The sequence below is a fragment of the Mchenga conophoros genome, linkage group LG20, assembly GCF_057382185.1.
Source record: "Mchenga conophoros isolate Kocher_MC1m ecotype Shallow Benthic linkage group LG20, M_conophoros_male_GT1.1, whole genome shotgun sequence".
Classification (NCBI taxonomy): Eukaryota; Metazoa; Chordata; class Actinopteri; order Cichliformes; family Cichlidae; genus Mchenga; species Mchenga conophoros.
In genome coordinates, this window is record NC_140545.1 from 20,271,531 (window position 1) to 20,299,224 (window position 27,694).

General features: G+C 41.0%; 1 protein-coding gene across 3 annotated transcripts; it reads right to left on the reverse strand.

Moving 5' to 3' along the window:
• On the reverse strand, positions 1–27,685 carry cacna1fa (calcium channel, voltage-dependent, L type, alpha 1F subunit a). Of its 3 annotated transcripts, XM_085258829.1 has the most exons (47): positions 27,073–27,684; positions 26,086–26,275; positions 25,805–25,910; positions 22,472–22,611; positions 22,229–22,374; positions 21,763–21,915; positions 21,483–21,679; positions 21,270–21,373; positions 20,978–21,120; positions 20,822–20,890; positions 20,671–20,734; positions 20,543–20,569; positions 19,669–19,829; positions 19,329–19,554; positions 18,995–19,202; positions 18,743–18,863; positions 18,555–18,627; positions 16,035–16,098; positions 15,892–15,949; positions 15,713–15,809; positions 15,485–15,614; positions 15,317–15,376; positions 15,085–15,191; positions 14,837–14,924; positions 13,451–13,558; positions 13,287–13,339; positions 13,051–13,197; positions 11,555–11,756; positions 11,308–11,466; positions 11,107–11,217; positions 10,922–11,005; positions 10,148–10,168; positions 9,301–9,435; positions 9,136–9,201; positions 8,864–8,955; positions 7,854–8,013; positions 4,740–4,867; positions 4,536–4,632; positions 4,345–4,447; positions 4,123–4,224; positions 3,815–3,939; positions 2,985–3,316; positions 2,740–2,880; positions 2,131–2,522; positions 1,711–1,823; positions 1,234–1,566; positions 1–822 (listed from the first exon to the last, which is right to left on the reverse strand). In XM_085258829.1, the coding sequence occupies exons 1-47, from the start codon at positions 27,089–27,091 to the stop codon at positions 616–618; spliced, it is 6,162 nt and encodes a 2,053-aa protein (XP_085114955.1). In that variant the 5' UTR covers positions 27,092–27,684; the 3' UTR covers positions 1–615. The 3 variants fall into 3 exon arrangements, with proteins under 3 accessions (XP_085114955.1, XP_085114954.1, XP_085114956.1); XM_085258828.1 differs by having other exon boundaries at positions 20,671–20,737; positions 25,805–26,275; positions 27,073–27,685; XM_085258830.1 differs by lacking the exons at positions 22,229–22,374; positions 22,472–22,611; positions 25,805–25,910; positions 26,086–26,275; positions 27,073–27,684 and having other exon boundaries at positions 2–822; positions 20,671–20,737; positions 21,483–21,804.
• Between the last annotated feature and the right edge of the window lie 9 nt (positions 27,686–27,694).

Here is a 27,694-nt window from a genome sequence, read left to right on the forward strand (position 1 = left end):
CGAATGTTTGAGAAAACATTTTATTTTATTTGTGCACAGTGGATAGCCACGCAACCGTTCAGTCACAATGAATCCAAAACATAATTTGGACATTTCCGCCACAAGTTTGCATTGTGCATCTTAGAGGATATTCATTATATTTAAATATTTCTCTAAAGAAGCTAATGCTGTTGGAAACTCACAGTCTTACTCAGTTGTATCAAGAGTAAAGAAAAGTATTTGATCTACATGTGTAGATTTAAAACATTCTTATTTCAGAGTCTAGTTTCCCTGATTGTAGCTGAACACACGTGTATAAGGTGACCACAGTTCAAGTAGGGTACAAAACGAGAGCACAATGCAGAAAATGAACTTGCGTCCTGCTGACTCTTCTGCTGCAATCAAAATTTTTGTCACAAATTGACACGTACACTTAAAATCAAAGTGTGTTTTTGGCATTCACAAACAAAAGCACATCATACCCAACATGATAGAAATCTCATATGTGGGATGTTTCTTTTTGTTTTCAAAAGAGATTCAAACACACAAGATTTTCTTCTCCCTTTTTTTTTTTTTAAGAAAAAACAAACTTCACATCTCAGTTTCTCACATATTTCTCTTACAGTTCAGCTGATCTCAGTAAGAAATCACACAGTTCATTTCATCAGCCAGCTCTTCCTCAAATCGAGAAATCGACTGAGTGGCTCCACGCACTATCAAGTCAGCAGCTGCGCTCTCCATTTCATCCAGGCTCATGCGGCAAGCTTCAGCAATCTCCCGCTTAGCAAAGTTCACAAACTTCGGGTCCCTTGCATAGACACCGAGACCCTCAGAGATCAAGATCTGTGGTTGGTGACAGAAAGAGTATAGAAGCAATCATTTAAGACAGGTTCGTGCTGTCAGCTGCTCACGTCCAATCTAAAGTTGAGCAAATATTCAAATAAATGAGCAGGATTACATTTCAGGGAGGCGATAGTGCAAAGAGTTGCTTTAGTCATTCATCCTGTTCATGGTTAGATCTGTTCCTAAAAGGATTTTTAATATGATGGATAACAGTTTTGCCATCCTTTTTACTGGGCAAGAATATCCCCATGAGGTTTCAAAAGTTCCAATCAGTCAAAACAGGTGAATATCAGCCTTAAAGTCTCACTAAATCAAGTTCCAAAGGGTCACGGGAATTTAAAATACACCAAGTTCTACATAATAGTGGGTGTAGGAGGTTTCACCTTTACGAAAATCTCAAAAACTACTTACCGACTCCACCAGACTGTCCGCGCTGCCTTTGCTTATGAAGCCCTGGTTCACAGGGGGTGGCATTCTTACACTGGTGAACGTCCTGGTTTGACCGGGGTTCCAGCCGGGGCGCCTTCCTGCAGGAAGGCTGGCAGAACCGTCATTCCACAGCGGTTGACTGCTACCTGTGGCTTCATCCATCAAGATCATAGGAGTGTAGATGAGCTTGCCCTTGCGTGCCGATGGGGCAATTATTCCTGGAACAGGAGTGGCACCAGCTGCTGCCGTGTTCGCCCAGGAGGTGGACGACATGGAGGACACACTGCTGGGCCGGGACTCCAGGCTGTGCTGGTTCTGACAGAGGAGAGCAAAAGTAGAGCCAGTAAATCCAGATCAGAGAGGCTGCTCTCTTGTCATTTATTCATATCATTATGAGTTTAAGCTAGAAATGAGTAGGAAAACTAGCAGGCTGAGTGTGTATGCGTGTCACTGTTTTACCTGCAAACGTGATCTAGTTGGAGATGTGTGGCCTTGATAGATTCCTGGGATGGGGAGGTTATCTACGCTGCTCTGTGGTCTCAGACACTGGAAATTAAAGGCGGGTTTATGACCTGAAACAGAAAGCAGGAAGATATTAGAAAAATGACCTGAGTGCAAGACTAGCACCGTGTGTGGAGAGAGTTTGTATTAGCAGGCATCAGTTATAGTTCACATGCCCAATAAAACCCCTCAGAAAAGTTCAGTGTATAAAGTAAAATAAGAGTAATATTTGATAAATTCACTTGACAGATTATTTAAACACCAAAAACATTATCATTATATTTGAATTTTAAATTTCTTCTGATTGGCAACGTCCAAAAATATACAACCACCTCTGTCTATCAGTACTCTTGAAGAATGGAAGAGAAGGAGGAAAACCTTTTGGAATAGCAGGAAGTAACCTTCTCCTAACAAACTGGGCACCGCTGTTCTCATTGGTAGTGTAGCCGTTTCCAGTGTAATCGATGCTGCTGCCGTTTTCATGGCCGCCGCTCATTGTGCTTCCGTTCCCATTGGCGGTCATGATGCCGTTTCCATTCTCACTGTATCTTGGATATCCATTCTCATTATATTCATTTGTGGTGTAGGGAGTGGGACTCGTGGCAGCACTCCCTCCATTCATGTTGATGTCAGTGTAATCATTGCTGACGAAGCCACTGGTACCATTAGAGTCATACGGTATTTCGCCAAGGCTGCTGCCTCTTTCCAGACTCTGGCCATTGTAGCCTGCATCAGTTGGTACTGGGGAAACAGCCTCTGGATACATATACCTGCACGACCAAAGAGTAAAAGTGCTAATTAGTGAGCTCTAGAGGTGCTGGTGGGTTGAATCCTCTACCCCAGTCTTGTTTCCAGTCTTAATGCTAGGCTGTTCAATCTTGTCTTCAGTTGTTTGGTTTTTTTAATCCATCTATTTCCCAAATTTTTTTTTAATGAATAACCTAATAAACCTACATCTATCGCTTGACCTTCTTGATTATTCCTTACCGGTCTACTGATGCCAGACTTGCAGCATCTCCTTCACTCAAGTACACCTGCTCGGATACTTCCTCTGTAGCTTTGACTTCTTCAACTAAAATCTCAGGTGGAGGTGGAGGAGGAAGAGGCGATTCACTGATGGAGTCCGCCCTGTTTGTTAAGAGTACAAGTAAGTTAGAAAACTCCTTGGTATAAAATAGAAGGAATACGTGTGAGTACCAATGTGAGAATTCACGTATGACGCAGTAACGTACCTCACTGGGAGGTGTTCTGACCTCACAGGCTGCTCTGTTACCACGCTGACACCTGCCAGCTCTGATCCCGGCCTCTGGTGTTCCTTCAAGCCCGTCACCTGCTCCGTGATCACACCTCCGTTGGAGATCTTGGGCTCTGGTTCCATGATCAAAGTCGTCTGCTCTACCAGCGTGTCCAGAGGCGGCATCGGTGTGCTGGAGGGAGTGGGGGTTGCTGACGTTTCAGGCCCACTCTCGAATATGTCATCGCCTCCACCTTCCTCGTCCTCCAGATCAGAAGCCATTGCCAGACGCATCTCTGGAGCCAGATCCTGCAGTGTCCGCAGCCCTTGCTAGAAACATATCCATAAACTGAAGTCAGCCTACATTCAAAAATGAGTTTAATGCAAAGTTAAGCACCTGAAGATGGATGAAAAGATTTTTTATTTTTATAATTATTAATTTTTTATTATAAAAAAGTATATTTGATCGTAAGTTGAACTTAACCTTTCAAATCTCAGTTTAAGACTCGCATGAAAAAGATGATTTTAACTCGGAAAGCAAACATGGTTCAAGATGCAATTAAAATGTATGTGCATGAGTTTTTGTATTTTACATTTTTTCATTCTTTTACTTTGAGCATTTAGGTTATTTCCTTTTATTTTCTGTCAGTTGCCTGTTGGACTTCTGCCTCACTGAAATAAAGATTTGTTTTGTTTATTACTCCTCTTTTAGGTCAGCATTTGGGTCCACATTCACACACAGACATGACCGTATGATTTTATTTTGCATCGAGTCAATGACAAAGTTGTGTCAAACATGGGATCTTTGAGTTGGATAGTTTATGTTACCTGTAGAGAAGCTGCTTTGTCCTTCCTTTTGGATTTCCTCTCCCTTTCTTTTCTTTTCCGGAATTTTTTAAAGTAGTCTTGAATCAAGAAGCTGGCATAAACCTTTCCACAAGTCACCTCATCTCCTGAAAGAAGGTAATGTTACACAAACATTACTTTGGATTATAAGACTTATATGAATAAATGTACATATTTGGCATCATCAGGTACACAATATGAAAGAAAAGAGGCTTGATTTAATATTCAGTGTGTTTTAGGTTTTCTTTACTTTTCATTATGTTGGAAAGCAGTGCAATTTTGTGGTATACCTCTAGGGGGAGGAATGACTTCATCAATGAGTTTGGGTTTAGTGCGCTTCCAGAGCTTCTTGATAATCACCTTCAGCTCTTCATTCTGCTGGTCGATGGGACCTGAGTGGGACACAAACAACAGATCCTTTAATATAAACAGCACTATCATTAAAAGAGTGAGGTAATCTCATACACAAATAATGAGCTTCTGTGTTTTTGTTTATATGCAGCAGGTCAAACCTTCAGTCTTGATCTTCAGTGAGGTTCGCACGAGAGCAAACAGAGTAGCGTTGAAGGTGACTGTGCCATCAGGATGCAGGGGAACATTCATGGCAACCAGTCTCTGCAAAGACAAGTTGAGGCAGAAGGAGTCAGATGCGTGTCTTTAGTTTGTTCATGAAATCCGCAGGAGCAAATGTGTTTTTGCTCACTTTGCAAGCAACACGATGAGGACATAATTTTCCGAAACCAAGAGGCGGCTGAATCCTGCGCAGCATAGTGACGACATCGATGTGTTTTATACGACCGCTGTAGGAGAGAGATGGACGCAGAGCTGGTGAGACAGATGTAAGACAAAGTATGCAAGGACAGAAAAAATGCACAAGTTGTGGAGAATGATACTAAAAGATTCTCACGTGGCCTCTGGATCATAGTCAGACCAAACTCTCTTAAACTCGTCCAGATGGTGAGTGCCGAGTACGGTCCAGTCTCTTGTCAGATATTCAAAGTTGTCCATGATGACAGCAATGAACAAGTTGATAATCTGAGAGAGAAAGATATGACTATAACAGCATGTGTTTTACATAAATAAATCTATTATTGAAAAAAGTTAGAATAGGGATCCAGAAAGTCCAGTATAATATAATCCGGTAGTATAGTGTAAAAATGATAAAAGAAAATTTAGGAAACATTTTAAGTAAATTTAGCAAATAAAAGTAGTGAGATTACATTTTGAATTATTGTTGCTTCTAAATTTTGTATAAAGTCACAACAGGCAAGTCAGGCCACTACAGTTCTGTGAACATATTAAAAAACCCAACAGCACACAGAGGTCCTGGGCCCGTATCCCTAAAGATTCTGAGAATCCTCTCAGAGAGCTCCTAACTTAACCTAAAAATTCCTTGCCAGGAGTTTTAGCTTAGAAGTGATTCCAGAACATTTTCAGTGAACTCTGAGCAAGGAATGGATGGAAAATCCTATCTTAGTGAGGAGGTGTGGTTGACCCCGTTGCTAGGTATGAGTCATCATTTCAAAAGCCGTGATTGGTTGATCCTACAAGTTTGATGGAAATGAGCTTTTGGTGATAATGAGCAAAGGATGTACCCTCAAATCAATAAACATATTATATACTCTAATCTTATGCTGACTGTAATTGTAAATAATATTTCACATTCAAGAAAATATCTGGAAAATGAATAGTAAGCTGTAGGGGTTATAGCCTAACATTAGAATCTAAAATATGTGAAAACTTAAACTCATTACACCCTGTTCAAATAATGATTTGTGTCTTATTTGCTCATATTAATATCCTAGCTGGCATATTTTGTACTTTCACTCCCATATGGACCCTGTTGAAAACAAGATGGCCTATCTCAAGGGGCTGTCCTTAATGAAGTAGAAATCACAATGTTACAAGTCCAGTGTGGTCTTAACGAGGGTAACACGGTAAATTCTCAGAGTCATGACGTTTTCTTAGAATTTCCCCTAAAAGTGACACGACAATCCCAGTTAATATAAAAGCTATTCCTCAAGATTCCTAACGCTTAAAAGGGCTCCTAAGGCGAGATCTGCTAAGAGCAGGGAAGAGGACTTTTAGTGGCTTAGGAGTTCCCCTAAGCAGCTGCACAAAATGGCCAACAGAAGAGGCAGGAGAGATGTCCTGCAAACACTGGATGACAGGGAATTATTGAGACGCTACAGATTGGATCGTGCAGGAATCATGTTTGTGGTGGATCTCCTTAGAGATGTAATTACTTCACCAACTCGACGCCACAACACTATTACACCGGAGACGAAAGTAATCACAACCCCGAGGTATTTGGCAACCGGGAAAATGCAACAATGCAGCAGTGATGACTTGGGTCTGCAATCACAGACATTGCTAAAAGCTGAGCCGTGTTACCCTCGTTAAGACCACACTGGACTTGTAACGTTGTGATTTCTACTTCATTAAGGACAGCCCCTTGAGATAGGCCATCTTGTTTTCAACAGGGTCCATATGGGAGTGAAAGTACAAAATATGTCAGCTAGGATATTAATATGAGCAAATAAGACACAAATCATTATTTGAACAGGGTGTAATGAGTTTAAGTTTTCACATATTTTAGATTCTAATGTTAGGCTATAACCCCTACAGCTTACTATTCATTTTCCAGATATTTTCTTGAATGTGAAATATTATTTACAATTACAGTCAGCATAAGATTAGAGTATATAATATGTTTATTGATTTGAGGGTACATCCTTTGCTCATTATCACCAAAAGCTCATTTCCATCAAACTTGTAGGATCAACCAATCACGGCTTTTGAAATGATGTCTCATACCTAGCAACGGGGTCAACCACACCTCCTCACTAAGATAGGATTTTCCATCCATTCCTTGCTCAGAGTTCACTGAAAATGTTCTGGAATCACTTCTAAGCTAAAACTCCTGGCAAGGAATTTTTAGGTTAAGTTAGGAGCTCTCTGAGAGGATTCTCAGAATCTTTAGGGATACGGGCCCTGGAGTTGGACACCCCTGGCCTAAACTGAGAAAACTGTCCATGGAACAGTGGAAGAGATTAAAGGCCAACGTCTGTCATAGGTAAATATTATAAATCGCATGGATTACATTGGGTTCCATAGCAAGATTGAAATTGTCTATGTATTGGATGATTACTTTTGATATTGTAACATTTCAGTGAAAGTTCCTGGTGGACTAGGGTTATATTTTAGGTCAGGGGTAGGAAACTCTAGGCCTCAAGAGTCGGTGTCCTGCAGGTTTTAGATATCATCCTGGGTCAACACACCTGAATCAAATGATTAGTTCATTACCAGACCTCTGGAAAATGTCAAGGCATGTGGAGGAGGTAATTTAGCCATTTTAAATCAACTGTGTTGGATCAAGGACACATCTAAAACCTGCAGGACACTGGCTCTTGAGGCCTGGAGTTCCCTGCCCCTGTCTGAATCATATATGATACTGCTGATAATTCTAAGCAGGTAATCTGGAACAGATTATACTCTGCTGTATTTTCTGCGGTTTTTACCATTTCCACTGCAGGAACGCAGCAACTTGATAGAGTATGAGATCCTACGTGGACCCTCCTCTGCCTGCTCTCTAGGGCAAACGCCACCTTCTTTCGACACATTTAATGTTTTAAAATAGCACTATGGTCAAAGTACTGTTACCAAAATATTTGTGCCCTTTTAAATCGGGATTTTGTGGTTTGAGTGTGCTGCCTGGATTAATAAAATCCGTGGATGCGAGTTGTCTGATGAGCTGGGAATTGGAGAAGACAGGGTAAGCTTTTAAACCTGCTAGTATGCTGCAGCTGTAATACTATGCTGTCTGCTTTCATCTAACTTTGATTCCTCCTGACCTGATATTCTATAAAACACGAGTTAGAATTAATTATACCTACATTTCTTTTAGAGACAAGAGGTAGAGTGTTTAGTTATATCAAAAGAAAGGACATGTTTTACCACAAACAAGATGAACGAAGGGATTTTTAAAAAATGATCCCTAATTTTCGGTGGCTTTGCTTACCAGGTAAGCACATAGCATGAAGAAGCTGATGAAGTAAAGGTAGGCCAAGTTGCTACCGCAGGTGAACTCTTCACCAGGTTCAACGTCAGCTTCTGGGTCACAGCGTCTGCCAGGCAAAGCTGCCAACATGATCTCTTGCCACTGCTCTCCAGTGGCACACCTACAAGGAAAAACAGCAGCATTATCACTGTTCCATTACACTGTTTTAGACCTTCTAGATGTTAGAAAAGATGCATGAAAGTTTCACACTAGAAGTACTTTTTGTTTGAGGAAAAAGTCATGTTAATGCAGCACAGTAACTTCTGATTCTAAGTAAGACTATAATAAAGAAATGTATTATCAGAAGAGAGAAGAAAGCCATGGACTGTAGATAAACGATGGACATAGCTTACATGCCATCACCAGTTGTTTCTTAGACTGTGCATTTTGAAGCTTCGGCATTTATGTTTTGTCTGCAAAAACAAAGATATAAAATACGGATGACTCAGCTTTCAGGTCTGAAAAGTAAAGTTGTCTTTGAAGTGCGTTAAATGTGCATTCTTGCTAATGAGCAGCAGGGAGCGATACCTCTGGTTGCACAAAGAAACTGCCCCGTATTAGTTAGAAAACAGGATGTTCATCATGTAAATTATGATCCTCATTAAAGTCAAAAAGAAAGATAAAGTAAGACACATTGTGTCACATTTTTATTTTTTATTTAAAGTGCTCCAGAAGGCACCTATACAACAAGCAGTGCTGAGAGGTTCAGTCCACCGATCCAGTGGTTACTGAAGGTGGTAAGCCTTAACACAAAACACTTTTTAAGAGGCCCCCTTAAGAGTCTTTATGAAGGAGGACATTAGTTTCATTGCCAAAAACAGTTTTCATTACAAGGCTGTAACTATTAACATTAATTTAATATCTCTGGTAGCTGGCCTCCAGTGGCCATTGGATGAAGTAAAGCTTCATTTTTCAACAATTCAGCTTTGTCCCTTTAATTTTGCCCCTTCCTGGGGGCTAAAAAGACTCACCTAAAAAGTACCAGAACAGCCATAAAGAAAGTCTGGAAGTTGCAGTTTCTGTTGATGTGTGTGTCCTCATCAACAGCCACCTTCCCAAACATCTACAAGAGAAAAAAAAGAGTCATTAAAACCAGAGACTTTTTATTATTATAGACTTATAAACTGGGATGCAGCCCGTATGATGTAATGGTAATGTTTTGTTTATCATCGGATACCTGTTTGATTAATTGCAATGAGTGGAACAGCCAAAATTTAAACCTACGTTCATAACAAAGACTCACCTGCATGCCGATCACAGCATAGATAAAGAAGATCATGGCAATGAGGAGGCCAACGTAAGGTAAAGCCTGAGCAGATAAAAGTCGAGAGCAAAGTTACATAAAAGTTGTCTACAGGTGTCACAAGAAATTGTTTAATCCTTTTGTTATTTCTGTGCTGCTACTGACCTGGAGGGACTTGACAAAAGTCCAGAGAAGAGTCCGAATGCCTTCTCCTTTACTGAGGAGTTTGACCAACCTCAAGACTCGGAAAAGACGGAAAAATGTGATGGACACTTTTCCACTTTCACCTTTCCCGGGACCCTAGAAAGAATAACGGCAGACAGAAATAGTTAAATATCTGAGACTGAAAAAGCAAATATGTCATCAGGAGTGTGAAACGTGGCTTAAATCAAAATTTTGCATTGTGGATCTGATTGAAAAGAATTTATTTTGCATTGTCACACAATGAAATATGAACCTTAGATGTCTAATATTTCTTAGTCTTGTTTTTTTTTTTTTTTTTTTTTTTTATTGTTGTTATCGTTAACTCTTTCCCTGGGTCTTTTCCCGTGTGTTATGAATAAATCTTCTTTTTTTTGGTAAAAAAAATAAAAAAAAATAAAAAAAAAAGGAGTGTGAAACGTGTCCTGAAGGCCAGGACGGTTTATGTAAACGGTTAATTCTGGCCTGCTTGAAGCGCTTGTCAAGTGTAAAGACTGAAGATAAGAGCACCGTTTTTGGACTTTTCACAAGCCATTTGGATTGGAAATCCTTAAGGTGAATGTTCAAACTATTGATTTCCTCCAATCCAGAAGAGTTTCAAGGCTTTCTTCCTGACAAAGGCGTTACCCAAACCCTGAGATATCACAGAGAAATGCGGCCAAGGAGCAGCACAGAAGTGTTTAAGTTATGAGTAGAAAAGCTGAGACATGTTGTTCAAGTTGCACTTATTTTTCTCAAGGTTATTAGCTTTTGTCCACCCAAAGTGTATTGCAGAAGAATTAAAGGGAGTACTTCAGAATTCAGCTCTTACCTCACCATGACCGCCTCCGCCCTGCATCGTTTTGCATGTGGTGAACAACAGGCAGGCGATACCATGCAGGAGAAAAGAAATTAAAGCACAAATGATTTCATTTTCAGAGTAATACATATTTCAAGCCATGTAGAATTTCTTCCTCAAAAAATTGTAGAAAGGTTTATTTTATTATTTTTCATCGTGTAGTTCTTAATCATTTGTTTAGTTTATTGTTCACAAAAGTGCAGCTGACAATCCTGATGGCAGTAGTAGTTTTCCTTCTCGCATCTGAATTATCTTCTGATTGTATTCCTACATAATAGCACCATAATAACCAACACCAAGCTGCTGAGATCCCTTTTAGCTCCTGCAGATAAATACCAGCAAATCTTCAGGATATTAAAAGGAAAGTTTCATCAAAATTGCACAGAAAATACTGGGACTGGCATCACCCAGTGTGTTAACTGCTCACCTCGCCCGAATTGAGGTGAGCGATTGCTCACTGGATATTTTTTCTGTTTTAGATCATTCTCTGTAAACCTAGAGATGTTTGTGTGGGGAAATCCCAGTTCTCCACCAACAACCATGCCTTGTTCAAAGTCATTTAAATCACCTTTCTTCCCCAATCTGATGCTCTTTCTGAATTTCAACAGGTTATCTTGACTATCTCGAAATGCCTAATTTGACTCACTTATTGCATGACTAATTGTTGGCGTGTGATTGGCTGATTAGATATTTGGGTAGATAAGGAAGGTAGCTGGTGATATTTTGTTGCTGTGTGAACAAACTTACGCTGAATTCAGAGACTGCAATGTCCAACACACTTCCCACGACGATAAGTGCATCAAATGAATTCCAAGGATCGATGAAATAGTGCTGCAGAGATTAAACAAGCAAAGTGAGAGTCATCGAGACAGCAGACAGTGAGTGGAGTTGTGCCAAATATCATTTTCTGATGAAAAAGAGTGAAACCTTACATGTGCCCGCAGAGCCATTAGCTTGATAATCATCTCTATAGTGAAAACCACAGTGAAGATCATGTTGAGGATGTCCATAATGGAGGTGAATAGTTTTGACTGCTCATAATGCTGAGAGGAAAAACAACACAAAAATTAACATCACAGCCCTGAATCAATATTTTAGTATTTTATCTGAGTGAAAACTGACTGACATTGTACCTGAACAGCCAGAGTAAGGGTGTTTCCCAGAATCAGTACAAACATGACGTACTCAAACTGGCTGGAGTTGATGATTTTCCAGAATTTGAGCTGGGATGGGTTTTTGGGAATGTAAATCTTAATTGGTTGAGCTTTCAATGCATAATACACGCACTGACGCTGTGAGGAGGGAGAGGATAGAAATGATTGCGTCTGAAAGAATGCTATTACACTGAAGTCAAAACTACAGTTTTTAATGATAACTAACCTGATTTTTATTGAGTTCGCAGTTTTTGAACTCAGCCTCTCCTTGCTCTCGAAATGTAATGATGACAAAACCCACAAATATGTTCATCATGAAGAAGGCGATGATGATGATGTAGATGATGAAAAAGATGGAGATTTCTACTCTGTAGTTGTAAATGGGGCCTCGATTTATGGCGTTGGCATCGACGGCCCGGTACAGAAGCCTTTAGGCAAAAATAAAATAAAAGAGACAAAGCAAGTGACACACAGGATTCCTGATACATTGAGTCATTTAATCATTGATATAAGATTCCTAAACTTATGTTATTATTTGGAAATTCCATTAAAAAAGCCATGAAAAGGTGATATAGTTTCATGTATGTATTTCCTCTCTGTGCCGTCACAAAAGAGCATGTCATTTCAGTAGCAATATCTTTACATAAGTAATAAAGAATAATCTCATAAGGCAGGCTGTAAAACAACGGTCCCAGTGATGTTGTAGCGTAGCCCTCAGACACACAAGAAACACAGTATTTCTGTTGTCTGCTTAAAATGGGGCAGTTCAAGCTTTGGCATAGCCACGCAATCATAAAATGTCAATTCAAATTCTATATTCATCATTATTTGTGTGATGTGTAAACAATTTATGAAACAAATAATTGCTTGGTGAATATTTGGATGGATATATTTAGAGAACAATGAAATCAGGTCTACAGTCACAATGACAAGTTTTTGGCAGCGACACATTTTGTGTTTCATATACTTTCCTATTTTAACATTGATTATTTTTTATTGTTGAGCACAGATGTTTGATGTGATTAAGATATGGACATTTTAATTTAATGATCTTTGAGCCTCTTACGTCTCATTTTTGCCTTGTGAAAAGTGCTATATCATGCTGGAAATTTAACAGATTGTCACCAAACTGCTTCTGGATCATTAAAAGCTGGTCTTTGAGTACATGTTAAGTATGGGCAGTGCTTAAAAAGCAGAGAGACAAACAGAACCCCAAAAACTATGATCAATTTTGAGCACTTTTAAGGCAGGACTGGATTTTGATTAGTCTAAATATTGAGTCTTTGCATGGCTTTAATTTATTGACCAATAAAAGTCTTGATGTCATGATGGTTCTTCACTGTTTCATGGAAACATGTCTTGGAGCAGCTGTGACCATATAATTCTCTCTGGGGTTAATAAAATATTCTTATTCCGATTCTAAAAATAATCTAAACAAAAAGTGAAGCAGCAAAGTGTATGAAACATAAACATTTGTGCCACTGATAAAACTTTAAGCCACGACTGTAGTGCTCTGAAGGCCGTTTTCACTTAATCTTCAGCTAAAAATAGTCCCTACAACTGCTCTGTTACTTCCTGTTTTAGCAATATTTTCCAAAATAAAGAAAATATGAAAAATGGTAAGTTGTTCAATAAGCTTCTAAGAAATAAACTGAAGCTCCCAAGGAATGACACAGATAGTTTAGAGAGGTAATGGACTTAAAATGTAGAATTAATACTCACTGCGGCCAACCTTCAAATGTTGACACAGTGAATAAAGCCAACATTCCCATTAGCACATTATCAAAGTTGAAATCGCTGTTCTCCCAGATGCGTTCCCTGACCATGGGGTGATTCATATCTCCATCCTTATACACCACAAATGTGCCTCTAAAATTAGATGCATGCACATCTTTTAATAAACAGCGTGATAAGAAATTGTCAAGAGCTTTATGTCGTGTGGAAAAAAACCCACTGACTTGCACTCATCTGGAGTGTGCCTGGCTTCGTCAGTGCAGCTGTAGAATCTGCCCTATAACAGCAAACACAGAGAAGTTACACTGTTACAAACACTCACTCGACACACTCTATATATCTGCTGAGGGTGTTAAAATCTTATCATGCTGAAAGTGTGAACATGAACCTTGAAAAGCTGCACTCCAATACACGCAAACATGAACTGGAGGAGGGTTGTGACAATTAAGATGTTACCGATGGTGCGGATCGCCACAAACACGCACTGCACCACATTCTGTGAACATATAAACAGCAAAAACGATGTGACTAAAAGGCACCATGTTACTTTTGTATGTACACTGAATAAATTGTACAGTACAAACAACAATATTGTCACAGTTGCTGCAGATTTGTCAGCTGCACATCCAAAGGTGCTCTGTTAGACTGAGAGCTGTTGACTGTGGAGGCCATTTGAGTTCAGTGAACTCATTGGCACGCTCAAGAAACCAGCTTGGCAATTCGAGCTTTGTGACATGGTGTGTTATCCTGCTCGAATTAGCCACTAGAAGACAGAAGACCACACTGTGGTCATAAAGGGATGGACATGATCAGAAACAAAATGCTGGTAGGCTGTGGCGTTTAAAGGATCCTCAGTTGCTACAAAGGGACCAAAAAGAAGATCCCCCACACCTATACATCACCACCAGCAGCCTGAACCGTTGACACAAGAGACAATGGATCTATGCTTTCATGTTGTTTACACCTAATTCTGACCCCACCACTCAAAAGTCACAATCTTACAATCTTCTGTTATCCATTTTCGATGAGTTTGTGTGAACTATAATCTCAGTTTCCTGTTCTTAGCTGGCAGGAGTGGTAGCTCTGCTGCTGTAGCCCATCTGCTTCAAGGCTTGATGTGCTGACATGATCTTCTGCATACCTTGTTTGTAACAAGTGGCTATTTGAATTTCCTGTTGTCTTCCTATTAGCTGGAAGCTGTCTGGCCATTCTCCTCTGACCTCTGACATCAACAAGACATTTTCAGCCAAAGAACTGCTACTCACTGGCCCCGTATTTTGGACCATCCTCACTGAACCCCAGAGATGAATCCCAGTCTATGAGCACCTTCTGAAATACTCAGACCAGCCTGTCTAACACCAACAATCATGTCATGTTCAAAGTAAATTCAATTTCCTTTCTTCTTCTGATGCTTAGTTGGAACTTTGGCAGTTTCTCTTCACCATGTCTACACTCCTAAATTAGTGTTTGCCATGTGAATGGCTGATTAGATATTTGTGTTAAGTGATCAGCGAGTTTACATGACACTGATTAAGTGTGACATGACATGAAAAGGAGGAGCTGAGGTGCAAGCGGCTTGCAGATGCAGCAGGCTGAACGGTGCACCCTTTATGAGATTTGCTAATTGGATACATAGAAGGGTATCAGCTGAGCCATCAGCCAATGTAGGTAGGCAGCTGTTATCAGCTTGGAGACCAAGCTTTACTTGGTGCGCTGTCTGAAATAATGCTTAAATGAATATAGGAATAAAACTAGATAGAATATAGCTGTTTACCTTTAATCCCTTGGCTCTGTTAATGGCTCGAAGAGGCCTGAGCACTCGAAGCACTCGGAGAATCTTCACCACAGAGATGGCACTTGAGCTGGAAGAAACAAGGAAAAGAGATTAGAAAAGAAAAGTTTGAGCTCATAAATTAAAAAAAGTTATCCTCAAATCTCTTCTCTTTGCTACAACTGCTCCTGATCTTTCTGCCAGAACCCAACAGAAGAACCACAGCTTGCGTTTCACGTGCATCTACTCACTGCAGAAAGAAGGACGTGAGTGACACACTGACAACCAGCAGGTCAAGAAGGTTGAAGGCATTTCTACAGAAGGAGCCAGTGTGCAGAAAAGCTCCATAAACAGTCATCTAAACATGAGTGAGAGGGTGAAGAAACAAAGTCAGAAACTCATTGCACTGCCATGTACTTCTGAGGTTTACTAGTGCATAATTTTCTATTAGATTTGGTTCTTTACAGCCACTGCAGCTGTTACCTTAAGTACGATCTCCACAGTGAAAACTGAAGTGAATACATAATCAGCATATCCCAGCACCTGAGGAAGACAGAAGCTAAATCAGTTCTCAGTCTAATGAAGATAATATTATGAGTCAGTAAACATGTAGGGAATATGACAGGAAAAGCGAGTGAAGCTTGGCCTTACAGTGTTCCTGAATGAGTGGGATTTAATGGGATCCTCAGCAGCCAGTGAAATACTACTGAGGATGATGAAGATGAGGATGAAGTTGGTGAAGTAGGGGTGATGGATGAGGTTGTGGCAGGCGACTCGTAAACTGAAGAATGGAAAATGGGAAGGAAATCACGTGCACTGCACTGGTATTAGATTGTATCCCTTCAATCATATCTCGGGTTCATGATTATTTAAAATTACCAGTTTTTCTTTCCGAGAATGAAGAAGGAGCTTCCATCGGGTATTGGTACAATCTTTTCTTTGGGTCCGGAGAAATCGGGCTTCAGAGGAGCCACTCCTACAATAAAGACACACTTATAATCACTGTTGGTCAAGATAGTTAATATCTCTCTGTTGGGTGTAATGTCGATCAAACTCACCCTCCAGGCCTTCGATGACTCTCAGCTCCTCATTTTCCTGCCAGTCGTCATCTTCGTTCTGCTCCCGAGACAAAATATCAGCGGTTACTTCGCTTTCTATAAACATTCAATATAATATATAAAAAGATTTCAAAGTTCCTTGCCCCTGCATCTTCATCCTCTTTCTCTTCATCTTCATCCCACTCTTCTTCATCTTCCTTTTTCTCTCTGAATAAATAAATGTTCATACACTACTGTTATGCTTCAAATAACATTTTATATTGAATACACTGACGCGTAAATGCAGCAGAAATTAAAAGAACGTGTCGCCGTTTCCTTAAGCATATCGAACCAAGCTGCAACCTACACAGCTGACCTAAACTCGGTGTGGGAGGGACAAAAACTGGGATGGGGGATGGTATGTGATAATGATACAAAAATGCATTATGACCAAACATCTACACTTTGGTCATGTCTGTTTAAAGGGTATTGTTCCCAAAGTCATGGGATTTGCTCAGATGCAAATCTAAGCCATGCTGCCATGTTGTTTTTAGAGAGAAGAAGCTTTCTCACAGCTTTCTATATGTATTAACGCAGATCTGAACGCTCCAGACCAGGGGTAGGGAGCTTTAGTCCTCGAGAGCCGGTGTCCTGCAGGTTTCAGATATCACCCTGGGTCACCACACCTGACTCAAATGATTAGTTCATTACCAGGCCTCTGGAGAACTCCAAAAAATGTTGAGGAGGTAATTTAGCCATTTAAATCAGCTGTGTTGGATCAAGGACACATCTAAACCCTGCAGGACACCGGCTCTTGAGGCCTGGAGTTCCCTGCCCCTGCGCCAGACCAAACTACTAAGCTTTTTTAAAGAGGTGATGAGATTCGCTGATGCTGAGTTTCTTGAATCAGTTCCATCTGATTAACTTGTTGCTACTTATCCTCTTAATTGCTATGGAAGGAGTAGGGAAGAGCTGTGAAATATTTGTGTATATAGTCCCAGAGAGGGACATAATGCTGAGTTCACAAATTTGGGTGACTGTAGCTACAGTGGGGCAAAAAAGTATTTAGTCAGCCACCGATTGTGCAAGTTCCCCCACTTAAAATGATGACAGAGGTCAGTAATTTGCACCAGAGGTACACTTCAACTGTGAGAGACAGAATGTGAAAAAAAAATCCATGAATTCACATGGTAGGATTTGTAAAGAATTTATTCGTAAATTAGGGTGGAAAATAAGTATTTGGTCACCTCAAACATGGAAAATCTCTGGCTCTCACAGACCTGTAACGTCTTCTGTAAAAAGCTTTTCTGTCCCCCACTCGTTACCTGTATGAATGGCACCTGTTTGAACTCATCATCTGTATAAAAGACACCTGTCCACAGCCTCAAACAGTCAGACTCCAAACTCCGCCATGGCCAAGACCAAAGAGCTTTCGAAGGACACCAGGAAAAGTATTGTAGACCTGCACCAGACTGGGAAGAGTGAATCTACAATAGGCAAGCAGCTTGGTGTGAAAAAATCAACTGTGGGAGCAATCATCAGAAAATTGAAGACATACAAGACCACTGATAATCTCCCTCGATCTGGGGCTCCACGCAAGATCTCATCCCGTGGGGTCAAAATGATCATGAGAACGGTGAGCAAAGATCCCAGAACCACACGGGGGGACCTGGTGAATGACCTGCAGAGAGCTGGGGCCAAAGTAACAAAGGTCACCATCAGTAACACACTACAACGGCAGGGAATCAAATCCCGCAGTGCCAGACGTGTTCCGCTGCTGCAGCCAGTGCATGTCCAGGCCCCTCTGAAGTTTGCCAGAGAGCACATGGATGATACAGCAGAGGATTGGGAGAATGTCATGTGGTCAGATGAAACCAAAGTAGAACTTTTTGGTATAAACTCAACTCGTCGTGTTTGGAGGAAGAAGAATACTGAGTTGCATCCCAAGAACACCATACCTACTGTGAAGCATGGGGGTGGAAACATCATGCTATGGGGCTGTTTTTCTGCCAAGGGGACAGGACGACTGATCCGTGTTAAGGACAGAATGAATGGGGCCATGTATCGTGAGATTTTGAGCCAAAACCTCCTTCCATCAGTGAGAACTTTGAAGATGAAACGAGGCTGGGTCTTCCAACATGACAATGATCCAAAACACACCGCCCGGGCAACAAAGGAGTGGCTCCGTAAGAAGCATTTGAAAGTCCTGGAGTGGCCTAGCCAGTCTCCAGACCTCAACCCCATAGAAAATCTGTGGCGGGAGTTGAAAGTCCATGTTGCTCAGCGACAGCCCCAAAACATCACTGCTCTCGAGAAGATCTGCATGGAGGAATGGGCCAAAATACCAGCTACTCTGTGTGCAAACCTGGTAAAGACCTATAGTAAACGTTTGACCTCTGTTATTGCCAACAAAGGTTATGTTACAAAGTATTGAGTTGTATTTTTGTTATTGACCAAATACTTATTTTCCACCCTGATTTACGAATAAATTCTTTACAAATCCTACCATGTGGATTCATGGATTTTTTTTTTCACATACTGTCTCTCACAGTTGAAGTGTACCTCTGGTGCAAATTACTGACCTCTGTCATCATTTTAAGTGGGGGAACTTGCACAATCGGTGGCTGACTAAATACTTTTTTGCCCCACTGTACATCCATCTGCAGTCTATATATCAAACTTACTCGACATTTTTCTTCCCACCACCTCCTGCCAAGTTGTCCACAGCGATAGCCAAGAAGACATTAAGCAGGATGTCTGATCACAAAATTAAGGAATTGCTGTTTATTCCTTTTGAAATGAAAGACCAAATTTAATATTTAGACTGTTCTAGCTGATATCATTGCTGATAATCATTTGTTGAAAAGGATACAGTTACCACAGACAAAGAGGATGACAAAGTAAATGCACACCACCATGTTAGGGAATATTGGCCCTCCGTATGCCATAATGCCATCGTACATCACAGCGTTCCAGTCCTCTCCAGTGAGGATCTATAACAAAAGTCCATCCGAGATGAACAAGAAGGAATTCAACAGACAGAGGGAAGGAGATCTAATCAATACCATAAACAGAAATGCTAAGCAGTGAGCATAAGAGAGAGATGTTTGGAGATGTAAATCACCTGGAAACATGTGAGCAGCGCCTGAGGGAATGAGTCAAAGGTGCTTCTTTTCATCTGAGTCTCATCAAAGTTGAATTTGCCTCCAAACAACTGCATACCCAGCAGGGCGAAGATGATGAGGAAGAGGAAGAGCAGAAGCAGAAGGGAGCAGATAGCTTTCATAGAGTTGAGCAGTGAAGTGACCAGATCAGACAAGGCAGCCCAGTGCCTAAAAATGACAGGACATCAGGATGGGCAGATAGGGCATGGAAATTTGTAGTTCCCTTCTCACGTAAGGTTTAATCACTAATTCACTAATCACTAATCACTAATCACTAATTTAATCACTAATTACCGAGTCATCTTAAATATCCGGAGCAGTCGGATGCAGCGTAGCACCGATATGCCAATGGGCGGGATGACTTCGAATTCTACGAGGAGTGTCTCGAGAATACCGCCACACACAACAAAGCAATCAAAGCGATTGAACAGCGCCATAAAGTAGATCTGCAGACCAAAGGCGTACATCTTCATCAACATCTCCAGAGTGAAGAGCAGCAGCAGGATCTTATTGGCTCGCTCTGAGGGACAAAAAAAGTAACATTTGTTCTTATATCACTGACTCATTCAGAATCAAAGCATAGAGATGGTTGGGATCACAGGTTAGAATAAAAATGGGCGGGGCTATTTATTACCTTGCATTTCTGTGAGCCATTTCGGCTGCCCGTAATGCTCTGAAGCGCTGGCCACAGTGTTGAGAAACACCAACAGAAGCACCAACCAGTAGAAGTTAGTGGTCTTTACTGCAACGCGGCAGTTCTTCCTGAGAGTGTGATTCAGCTGGCACAGCTGGTCACTAAAGAAAGTGTAGAATGAACATCTTTACTGCACGCATACTAGACATGTACAGTCAAAAAATATTAATATGACATAGCACAATCCCACCACTGGCCTCAGTACTGAGTGATCCCACTCTGGTCTACAAGTTCTAACCACTTACAGAATATTTAGGAGGGAAGAAATTTCGCAAGCTGATTTGTTTCATTGGTGTCATCCTTCTATAGTTTGAGCGTGGGCTCAAATTCAGTGAGCTCTTTAAAATGATCAATTTTTCAGTAAGTTTGTAAAGGCACACTGCATCATTAGTTGATTGATTTTATACACCTGTCATAATGGGACTGAAAACGCCTTAATTCAAAGATTTATAGTTTTTGTAGACTGCACCCATAAATTAATTTATCTGGTTTGAGTTTTCTTTATTTCCAATTTGTGTTATTTTCACATCCTGTGTATAGTACTTTATGTTACCAGCTCTCATTTAGCCAAAATTTGTGTTTAGCATTTAGCGTGCAAGCAGGAAAACCGCTTGTGCCTGCCTGAGCTGTGATAAAATCATGATATCATATTTATTTTTCATAATTATTTTACCATTAACTTGAAAAGAAAGTCCTCTTTGTTTCAGGTGTGAAAAAATGCATCATTTATTTAAACCCACTGAGCCTAAAGTTATGGATAATTCAGTGAGAAATATATCTTCTTGTAGCGTAGTACGTCTTCTCTTATTCTTACCAGAAACTATTGGCCATCATCTTTGCCCTGTGAAAGAAATCAAACAAGAGAGGAACATTAATAAAATGACACCATCTCCTCCACAGAAAAAATGATTTAAAACAACGTTGACCTTTTTGTTTCCTTACATGAGAGACGCACAGAAGCCACTATCATCATCCAGGTATGCTATATCATCATCAGAGTCTGACTCTGCTGAATGCACACACACATACTGGCTGTTAGAGATTATCACGTAAAATGAAAAATAATAACAGCAACAAGCAGCAGCTATCATACCTCCTCCATCCTCACTGTGCTTATACCAGCCAAACTTCTTCATCATCTTTTTCTTTGCAATTGCAGCACCTTCAAAGACACATAGAGGCAGATTAGTATGTACAAATGTAAGGATTTGAGAGTTTATATTTGAATGTAAATGTTCTCCTAACTAACGTTTGTTTCCTTCTTCGTCCACATCCTCGGCCTCTATGAGCCAATCCATGTATCCTATCATGTCCTCCTCCATCTGCTTGCTCTCCTGCGCCTTCTGCAGCTCACCACGAGCGACGGCCTTCTCTCTTTCTTTAGAGAACTCTCTGTGCTCATAAATACAAGTACAAGCTTAATAACAACAGGAAAACCATTAGGGACATATGCGGTAGATTCGTTTTAAAGTATCGCCTTTGTTTCTCATTGCACAATTCACGCAAAGGAAGTTGAAACCTGCAGTGCAGGGACTACCCACCCGCTCAACACACCCAATACAAGGTTGATAATGAAAAATGATCCAAAGATGACCAGAGAAACAAAGTAAATCCATGGGATCTCATAGCCAATAGCATCATTCATCTGCACAGAGACAAAGGCATAAAGAATTGATAAGTATTGTCAATCAACAAAAGAAAACAAAAGAAAAAATGGAGCTTGAAAACTGTGATCTAGCAATATGTATGTGTACCCAGTAGAGTACATCTGTCCAACCCTCCATAGTGATGCACTGGAAAACTGTCAGCATGGCAAAGAAGATATTGTCAAAGTTTGTGATCCCTCCGTTGGGGCCCTCCCACTTGCCCCTGCACTCAGTCCCATTAGTGACACAGAAGCGGCCGTTCCCAGCAAACGCACAAGGTGTTGGATCATCCTCCACCATCAGACCTGGAACAGGAAACAGCAAGAGACCAAAAGGCTTTGAGTCTAGAAATAAATGACATATGGAAACTCCACAGAATGACACAGACCTGTGCTCATGAGGTAGCACGTCTTGTGCATCCTCCCAATGAAAAGCTCTAAGCCGATGATGGCGTAGATTATGATGACAAACATGACCAGCATACCAATGTGGAGCAGGGGCACCATGGCTTTCATGATGGAGTTCAACACAATTTGTAAACCTGACAAGACAAACACCAACGTTAACCACAAAAAGGCAGAAAAAGAGGAGGAAGTTTAAATAACAAAATTAAATTTGACCTTTTAAGATTAAAATGAATTTTTGCTTTGATGAAGAATTTGTATAGATGTGAACAATAAAACAAAAAAAGTTAAGAATACAATTAAAATATATCTAAAAAGAACAAAATGTTGAAAATAATAAATAATAATAATAATACTAAAAATAAATAATCTGCTTTGTCTTTTCCCCCCTTCAGTGCAAACCTTCACTTCATACTAATATCCCAACAAAACTAATTGTAGTTGACGCACTTGGCACTCCAGACACAAGTCGAAGTGGTCGTAACACTCTGAACGCTCGGAGAGCTTTGACATCCAGGCCTCCAGGTTTTCCTGCAGCATGATGGGCCTCACCGGGCTTGTGATCTGTCATTGCTTCTGCCATCACACTGAACAACCTGCAGAGTCAGAAAATAGCCGCTGCATTTGACTTTTCGTACTAACAATACAACATTCGTGGATGCAAAATGTGACTTTATAAAGTACACAAAATACCCAACAATGACGATAATGAAATCAAGCAAGTTCCATCCGCTGCGTATGTAGGCGCTCGGGTGCATGACTAAGCCGTAGGCAAGAATTTTAGTGAAGGTCTCAATGGTGAAGATGACGAGAAAGACGTACTCAACTTGTTCCTGAGAACAAAAGAAAAGGTAACACGGGGATGGTTAAGTAAAATTGGAAAGACCTTTTACAGACGGAATGTGAAAAAAATGGACGAAAACTAAAGAAAATGTCAAGTTATTGTTAGGGCTGACATTTAGAGGCTGTTATTTCTTTTTATCACACATTGCAACTGGTTTTTACTCCTGCCTAATGCGAAAAACAACCTGTGCAGTCATTAAGAGCTGATACTGTTGGCTTTCTAACCTCTTAACCCACTGTCTAACACACGCATAAGTCTGCCAACAGATCCCTTTTCTGTAACCTTCAGCTTAAAGCTTCTAATCAGTGTCACTGTCACTGGGACTTTACCTCATGCGGACACTATAATCCAGGAACGAAGTGCTTTAATCTAAGAAGATGGAGCTTGGAAAATCTGTAACCTCCCCCAAAATCTGATCCAAAAGTTATGATGATAACGGATATAGTTAAGTCTCCAATGAAGAATATCTTCAACTGTCCGCTCTGTGAAATCTAACAAAGAGATCTACTATCGTCTATCCTGCTGCGACTGTGTGTCCACTACACATTTGACTAAACGGGTCTGAGCTCAAACTCAAATACCGAATCAGCTGTTATCTGTCTGCAAACAATGTCAGGATTAGGTCAAACAAAGCAAAATTATTGCATGACTTATTTTATAAATGTATTAAGTTATTATTTAGTCATAGGAATCTTTCATGATTAATAGAACTTGCTTACAATGTGACAACAATATGACATTTTAGTCACTGGAAAAAGAGATCAGAAAAAAAAACAGAGTGCTGGAAGGAAAGAAGAGGCAGATGGTTGGTGTTTAGGTAAGTCATGATCCCAGATAGATGTCACGCCAATGAGGTTGTGGCACAACTTTTTCCACGCTAACGCATCACCATCCACCAGAACACCAGACATACTGACTGAACTAATAAAATGATGACTGATAATACATATCAGGCATGTGTGTCTCAGATAGATAATGGTCACGCTCACTGCACTACCACCAATATGGATGAATGAATGGAATCAGTCACTTATATTCGATCCAACAATGAAAATGATTCCAGGAAGGCAAAGGGAAATCTTCTTACTGACAGTAAAGCTGTAGAAACCAGGAACAGAAAAGCATAAAAATTGTAAAAGAAGATCAGAAATGTCATCACATGACAATACAAAGTGTTAACCTTGTTATATTTCCAAGGCTCAAGCCTCCTTTCTGAAGTCTGATGAAGGCAGCTCTATATGATCAAAGCACCAGCGTCTCTTTGACGTTTATAGATAACAAGACTTCCTCCATGTAAGATCTTTCATCAAACATTTTTTCCTCTTCACACGTCCTCCAACGATATGATCTCTTCGTCTATTTGACTTTCTGACACCACTGCCAAGTATCCACAGATGTGTCTCAAAAATGAATAAATCTGTCATGTATCCTGCAAATTAAGAAGTAAAGGTGAGGCACTGTTAAAGATGTAAATTCACTTTCCTTCCTTCCCTTCTGTGTAGTGTTACAGACCTTCTCCTTTCTACACTAAGTTGGGTTTCCCTTTGCAGGAGTCAGGATGCCTGAAGTATAGTCCTCCACACAGAGGTTAAATAACGAGCTATGCATTGTCTACCATTCCTCTTGCATGCCTTGCCCCTGCTTAAATGTCTAAATAAATACTTTCTCTGCAGACTAAGTCTAAATTGTGCACTTGTTGGAGTCTTCATTTAATAGTAAGGTTTTAGACTTCTGCATGGCTACATCTCTTTAAAGGCTCTCACCAGTTGCCCACAAAACTAATATGTCCTCGGGGACCTGTTTTCCTGGCCACTAAAGTAAAAACCTAGCAACTCAACAAGTGTCAGCGTGTGGGAAATGCTGTGAACCAGAGTGGCTGGTGTCTGTGTTTGACAAGCAGGATTATTTGGTTAGGTAACAGGGTAGGCATTTGGACAAAAGCAGTTAGAGCTGGGCATACTGGCCCAATGTGGGTTTAAACAAGTTTCTAGCAATTCCTACTGGGATAATAATGACCTTCAGGAGTAGAGACTTGGACCCTTTAGACAGCGAGCTGGTCCAGCCTCTTCATCACTGGCTTTTACCTTAATGTTTCTAGATTAGAGATGCCATCAAAACAACTAAATAAAAAAGTGTGCCAGTTTGTATCACATACAGAAGGTGTTCAGTAAGTTATTCATTATCAAGCTGTTTTATTCATATCCATCCATCCATCCATCCATCTTCATCCGCTTTATCCGAGGCCGGGTCACGGGGGCAGCAGCCTAAGCAAAGAGGCCCAGACCTCCCTCTCCCCAGCCACCTCCTCCAGCTTATCCAAGGCGTTCCCAGGCCAGCCGAGAGATATAATCTCTCCAGCGTGTCCTGGGTCTGCCCCGGGGCCTCCTCCCGGTGGGACATGCCTGGAACACCTCACCCAGGAGGCGCCCAGGGGGCATCCTTTTCAGATGCCCGAACCACCTCAACTGGCTCCTTTCGATGTGGAGCAGCAGCGGCTCTACTCTGAGCCCCTCCCGGATGGCCGAACTTCTCACCCTATCTCTAAGGGAGAGGCCAGCCACCCTTCGGAGGAAGCTAATTTCTGCCACTTGTATCCGCGATCATATCCATGTGTCCAAAAACATATCTTTGACCCACACTATCATCTGTGATCTGGCATATAATGTACAGGGTGGGCCATTTATATGGATACACCGTAATAACATGGGAATGGTTGGTGATATTAAAGTCCTGTTTGTGGCACATTAGTATATGTGAGGGGGCAAACTCCTCAAGATGGGTGGTGACCATGGTGGCCATTTAGAAGTCGGCCATCTTGGATACAACTTTTGTTTTTTCAATAGGAAGAGGGCCATGTGACACATCAAACTTATTGGTAATGTCACAAGAAAACCAATGGTGTGCTTGGTTTCAATGTAACTTTATTCTTTCATGAGTTATTTACAAGTTTCTGACCACTCATAAAATGTGTTCAATGTGCTGCCCATTGTGTTGGATTGTCAATGGAACCCTCTTCTCCTGCTCTTCACACACTGATAGCAACACCGCAGGAGAAATGCCAACACAGGCATCCAGTATCCAACCATTCCCATTTTATTACAGTGTATCCATATAAATGGCCCAACCTGTATATTTTTGGTGGCTTTGTTAAATTATTTTATATTTGTTCACTGAACACTTACTAGTTTGTGGTTGGTAGGGTTGGAATCATCATCTGGAAACGGCTTGGTGACACCCATGGCCACACAGTTGGCAAAAATGGCAAGAAGAATGAAAATGTCAAAGGGCTTGCAGACTCTAGTTAAGGTAAGAGCGGGCCTTGTGAATGTATCTCTCCAGGAAAAATAGATGAAACAAATGATTATTAATGAATGTGCATCATATGCAGGATTAAACATACACAAACCAAAACACAGTACATGTGCAGAGACAAACACAGCAACTCTCTCAGAGAAAAGGATATTTCCACTCCACCAGGGCCAGTGCAGCCATCCGGATGGGGTTGCTAAGGGTGAGGCAGCAAAGAGCTCGGGGGGCCCTGAGGGCAGACTTGTTTGCCTGCATCGCCTTCTTGGCGCCCCCTCCTCTTTTCCTGACCGAGCCAGTTGACCCGAGGGTGTCTGATTTGCCTGCATCGCCCCCAGGGAGGTCATCTGAAAATAAATAAGTCAATATATACATAAAGATAAAAAAGGCAGGGTGAAAATGCGCATTTTCACACACAGTGAATGTTAGCTCTGTTGGGCATGGGTTGAGTTGTTTTATTGTAAGTAAGGATATATACATGCAAGGTAATTGTTTCTTTTATTTTGGGGAATAGATTCAGTGTAAAAAAAAAAAAAAAAAAAAAAAAAAGCAAGTTAAACAATGTTTTGTCCAGTTCCAGTGTGCATTTGCACACAGTTTCAAGTCATGTTACTCTAGCATTGCTTATGTGAGCTCAGATTTTATTATCTAACACAATTAGGAAAGGATTTGACATGTGGCTGTGGCAACAGGGAGGTATTCTGTCCCGGAGGCCTCATATTATAAGACCAGATGTGACCTACTTCTTTAGTGGGAGCAGCGTGGCACTTAGCCCGGCCCTATCCCCAAGTAGACCCACGAACACCTGTTGACAAGGCACTGCACAGAGAATAAGCCTGAGGGTACTTTTATCATCCCATCCGTGAACAAACTAAACGAGCAGCCAAGACATAAACTGTCTGCCCTAGTAAGAAAACGTGAAAATATGAGACCAGCTGTGCATTTTCTGGTTATTATAAAAGCCCTTTTTTATTTTACTAGTTAGGTTTTGTTACTTTTCAGAAAAGCGTCATGACAAAAATGTTTATGCTCATCTTACGTTTGTCTGTTCCCACTCAGAATAGCTTTACAGTGCAATAAAACATAGCAAATGTTACGCGTGGAGGTATACTATACACATTCCTGAAAGGCTGACAGACCATACCTTTCTTTGCCGGGTCCATTTTCACAGGTTAACGCCACGAAATCACTGAAGAAAACGCACCATCAACTCCTCACAAAATCTGTGATGCGTAATGGATCACAGATTTGAATTTGGCCCCCAAAGAGAGAAGGGAAAAAATAAGGACCATCTGTAGCCTGTCATTTCAAATCCACATGCAGAAAGCCGGTGCAGCTCAGAGGCTGCGGGCCATTCTGCTCACCGCCAGTTTGTAGCCCATAAATCCAATTAAAGCCGCTTTCTGGTCATTTCTTGCGGTGTGTAAATGAAGACTGCAATTAAGTTTATCTATGCGGGCACACAACGGTGAGGAGTATTAAAACAAACGCGTGCATATATTCGCGGCGGCCAGCCGTCAGGATTAAAGTAGCTGAGCCGTTTAAAAGGATGACAAGGGAAATCTTTCAAGGGGAAGGTGGAGGTGGAGAAACTCTCCGGCTCTGTGGGAGTTTGCTGCGATGTTTTAGTTTTGAGAGAGAATAATATTAAGAAAATAGTCCATCAAGATGAAGAAAGCATTTGCAAGTTGGGACCCCAATATTTCAGGACCTTGGAGAGAAACAGCCACTGTATGCAGTACCGAAAGGCCGGCGACGGGGGGCGC

What these genes read in the sequence shown, in the direction of transcription:
- cacna1fa (XM_085258828.1), bottom strand. Translation starts at nt 26,275, where the DNA reads ATGACCTCCCTGGGGGCGATGCAGGCAAATCAGACACCCTCGGGTCAA. An exon ending in TTCATTATCGTCATTGTTGG is followed by an intron (nt 22,375 to 22,471) that starts GTATTTTGTGTA and finishes CTGACTCTGCAG; the next exon opens with GTTGTTCAGTGTGATGGCAG. An exon ending in CACACTCCAGATGAGTGCAA is followed by an intron (nt 13,198 to 13,286) that starts GTCAGTGGGTTT and finishes ATCTAATTTTAG; the next exon opens with AGGCACATTTGTGGTGTATA.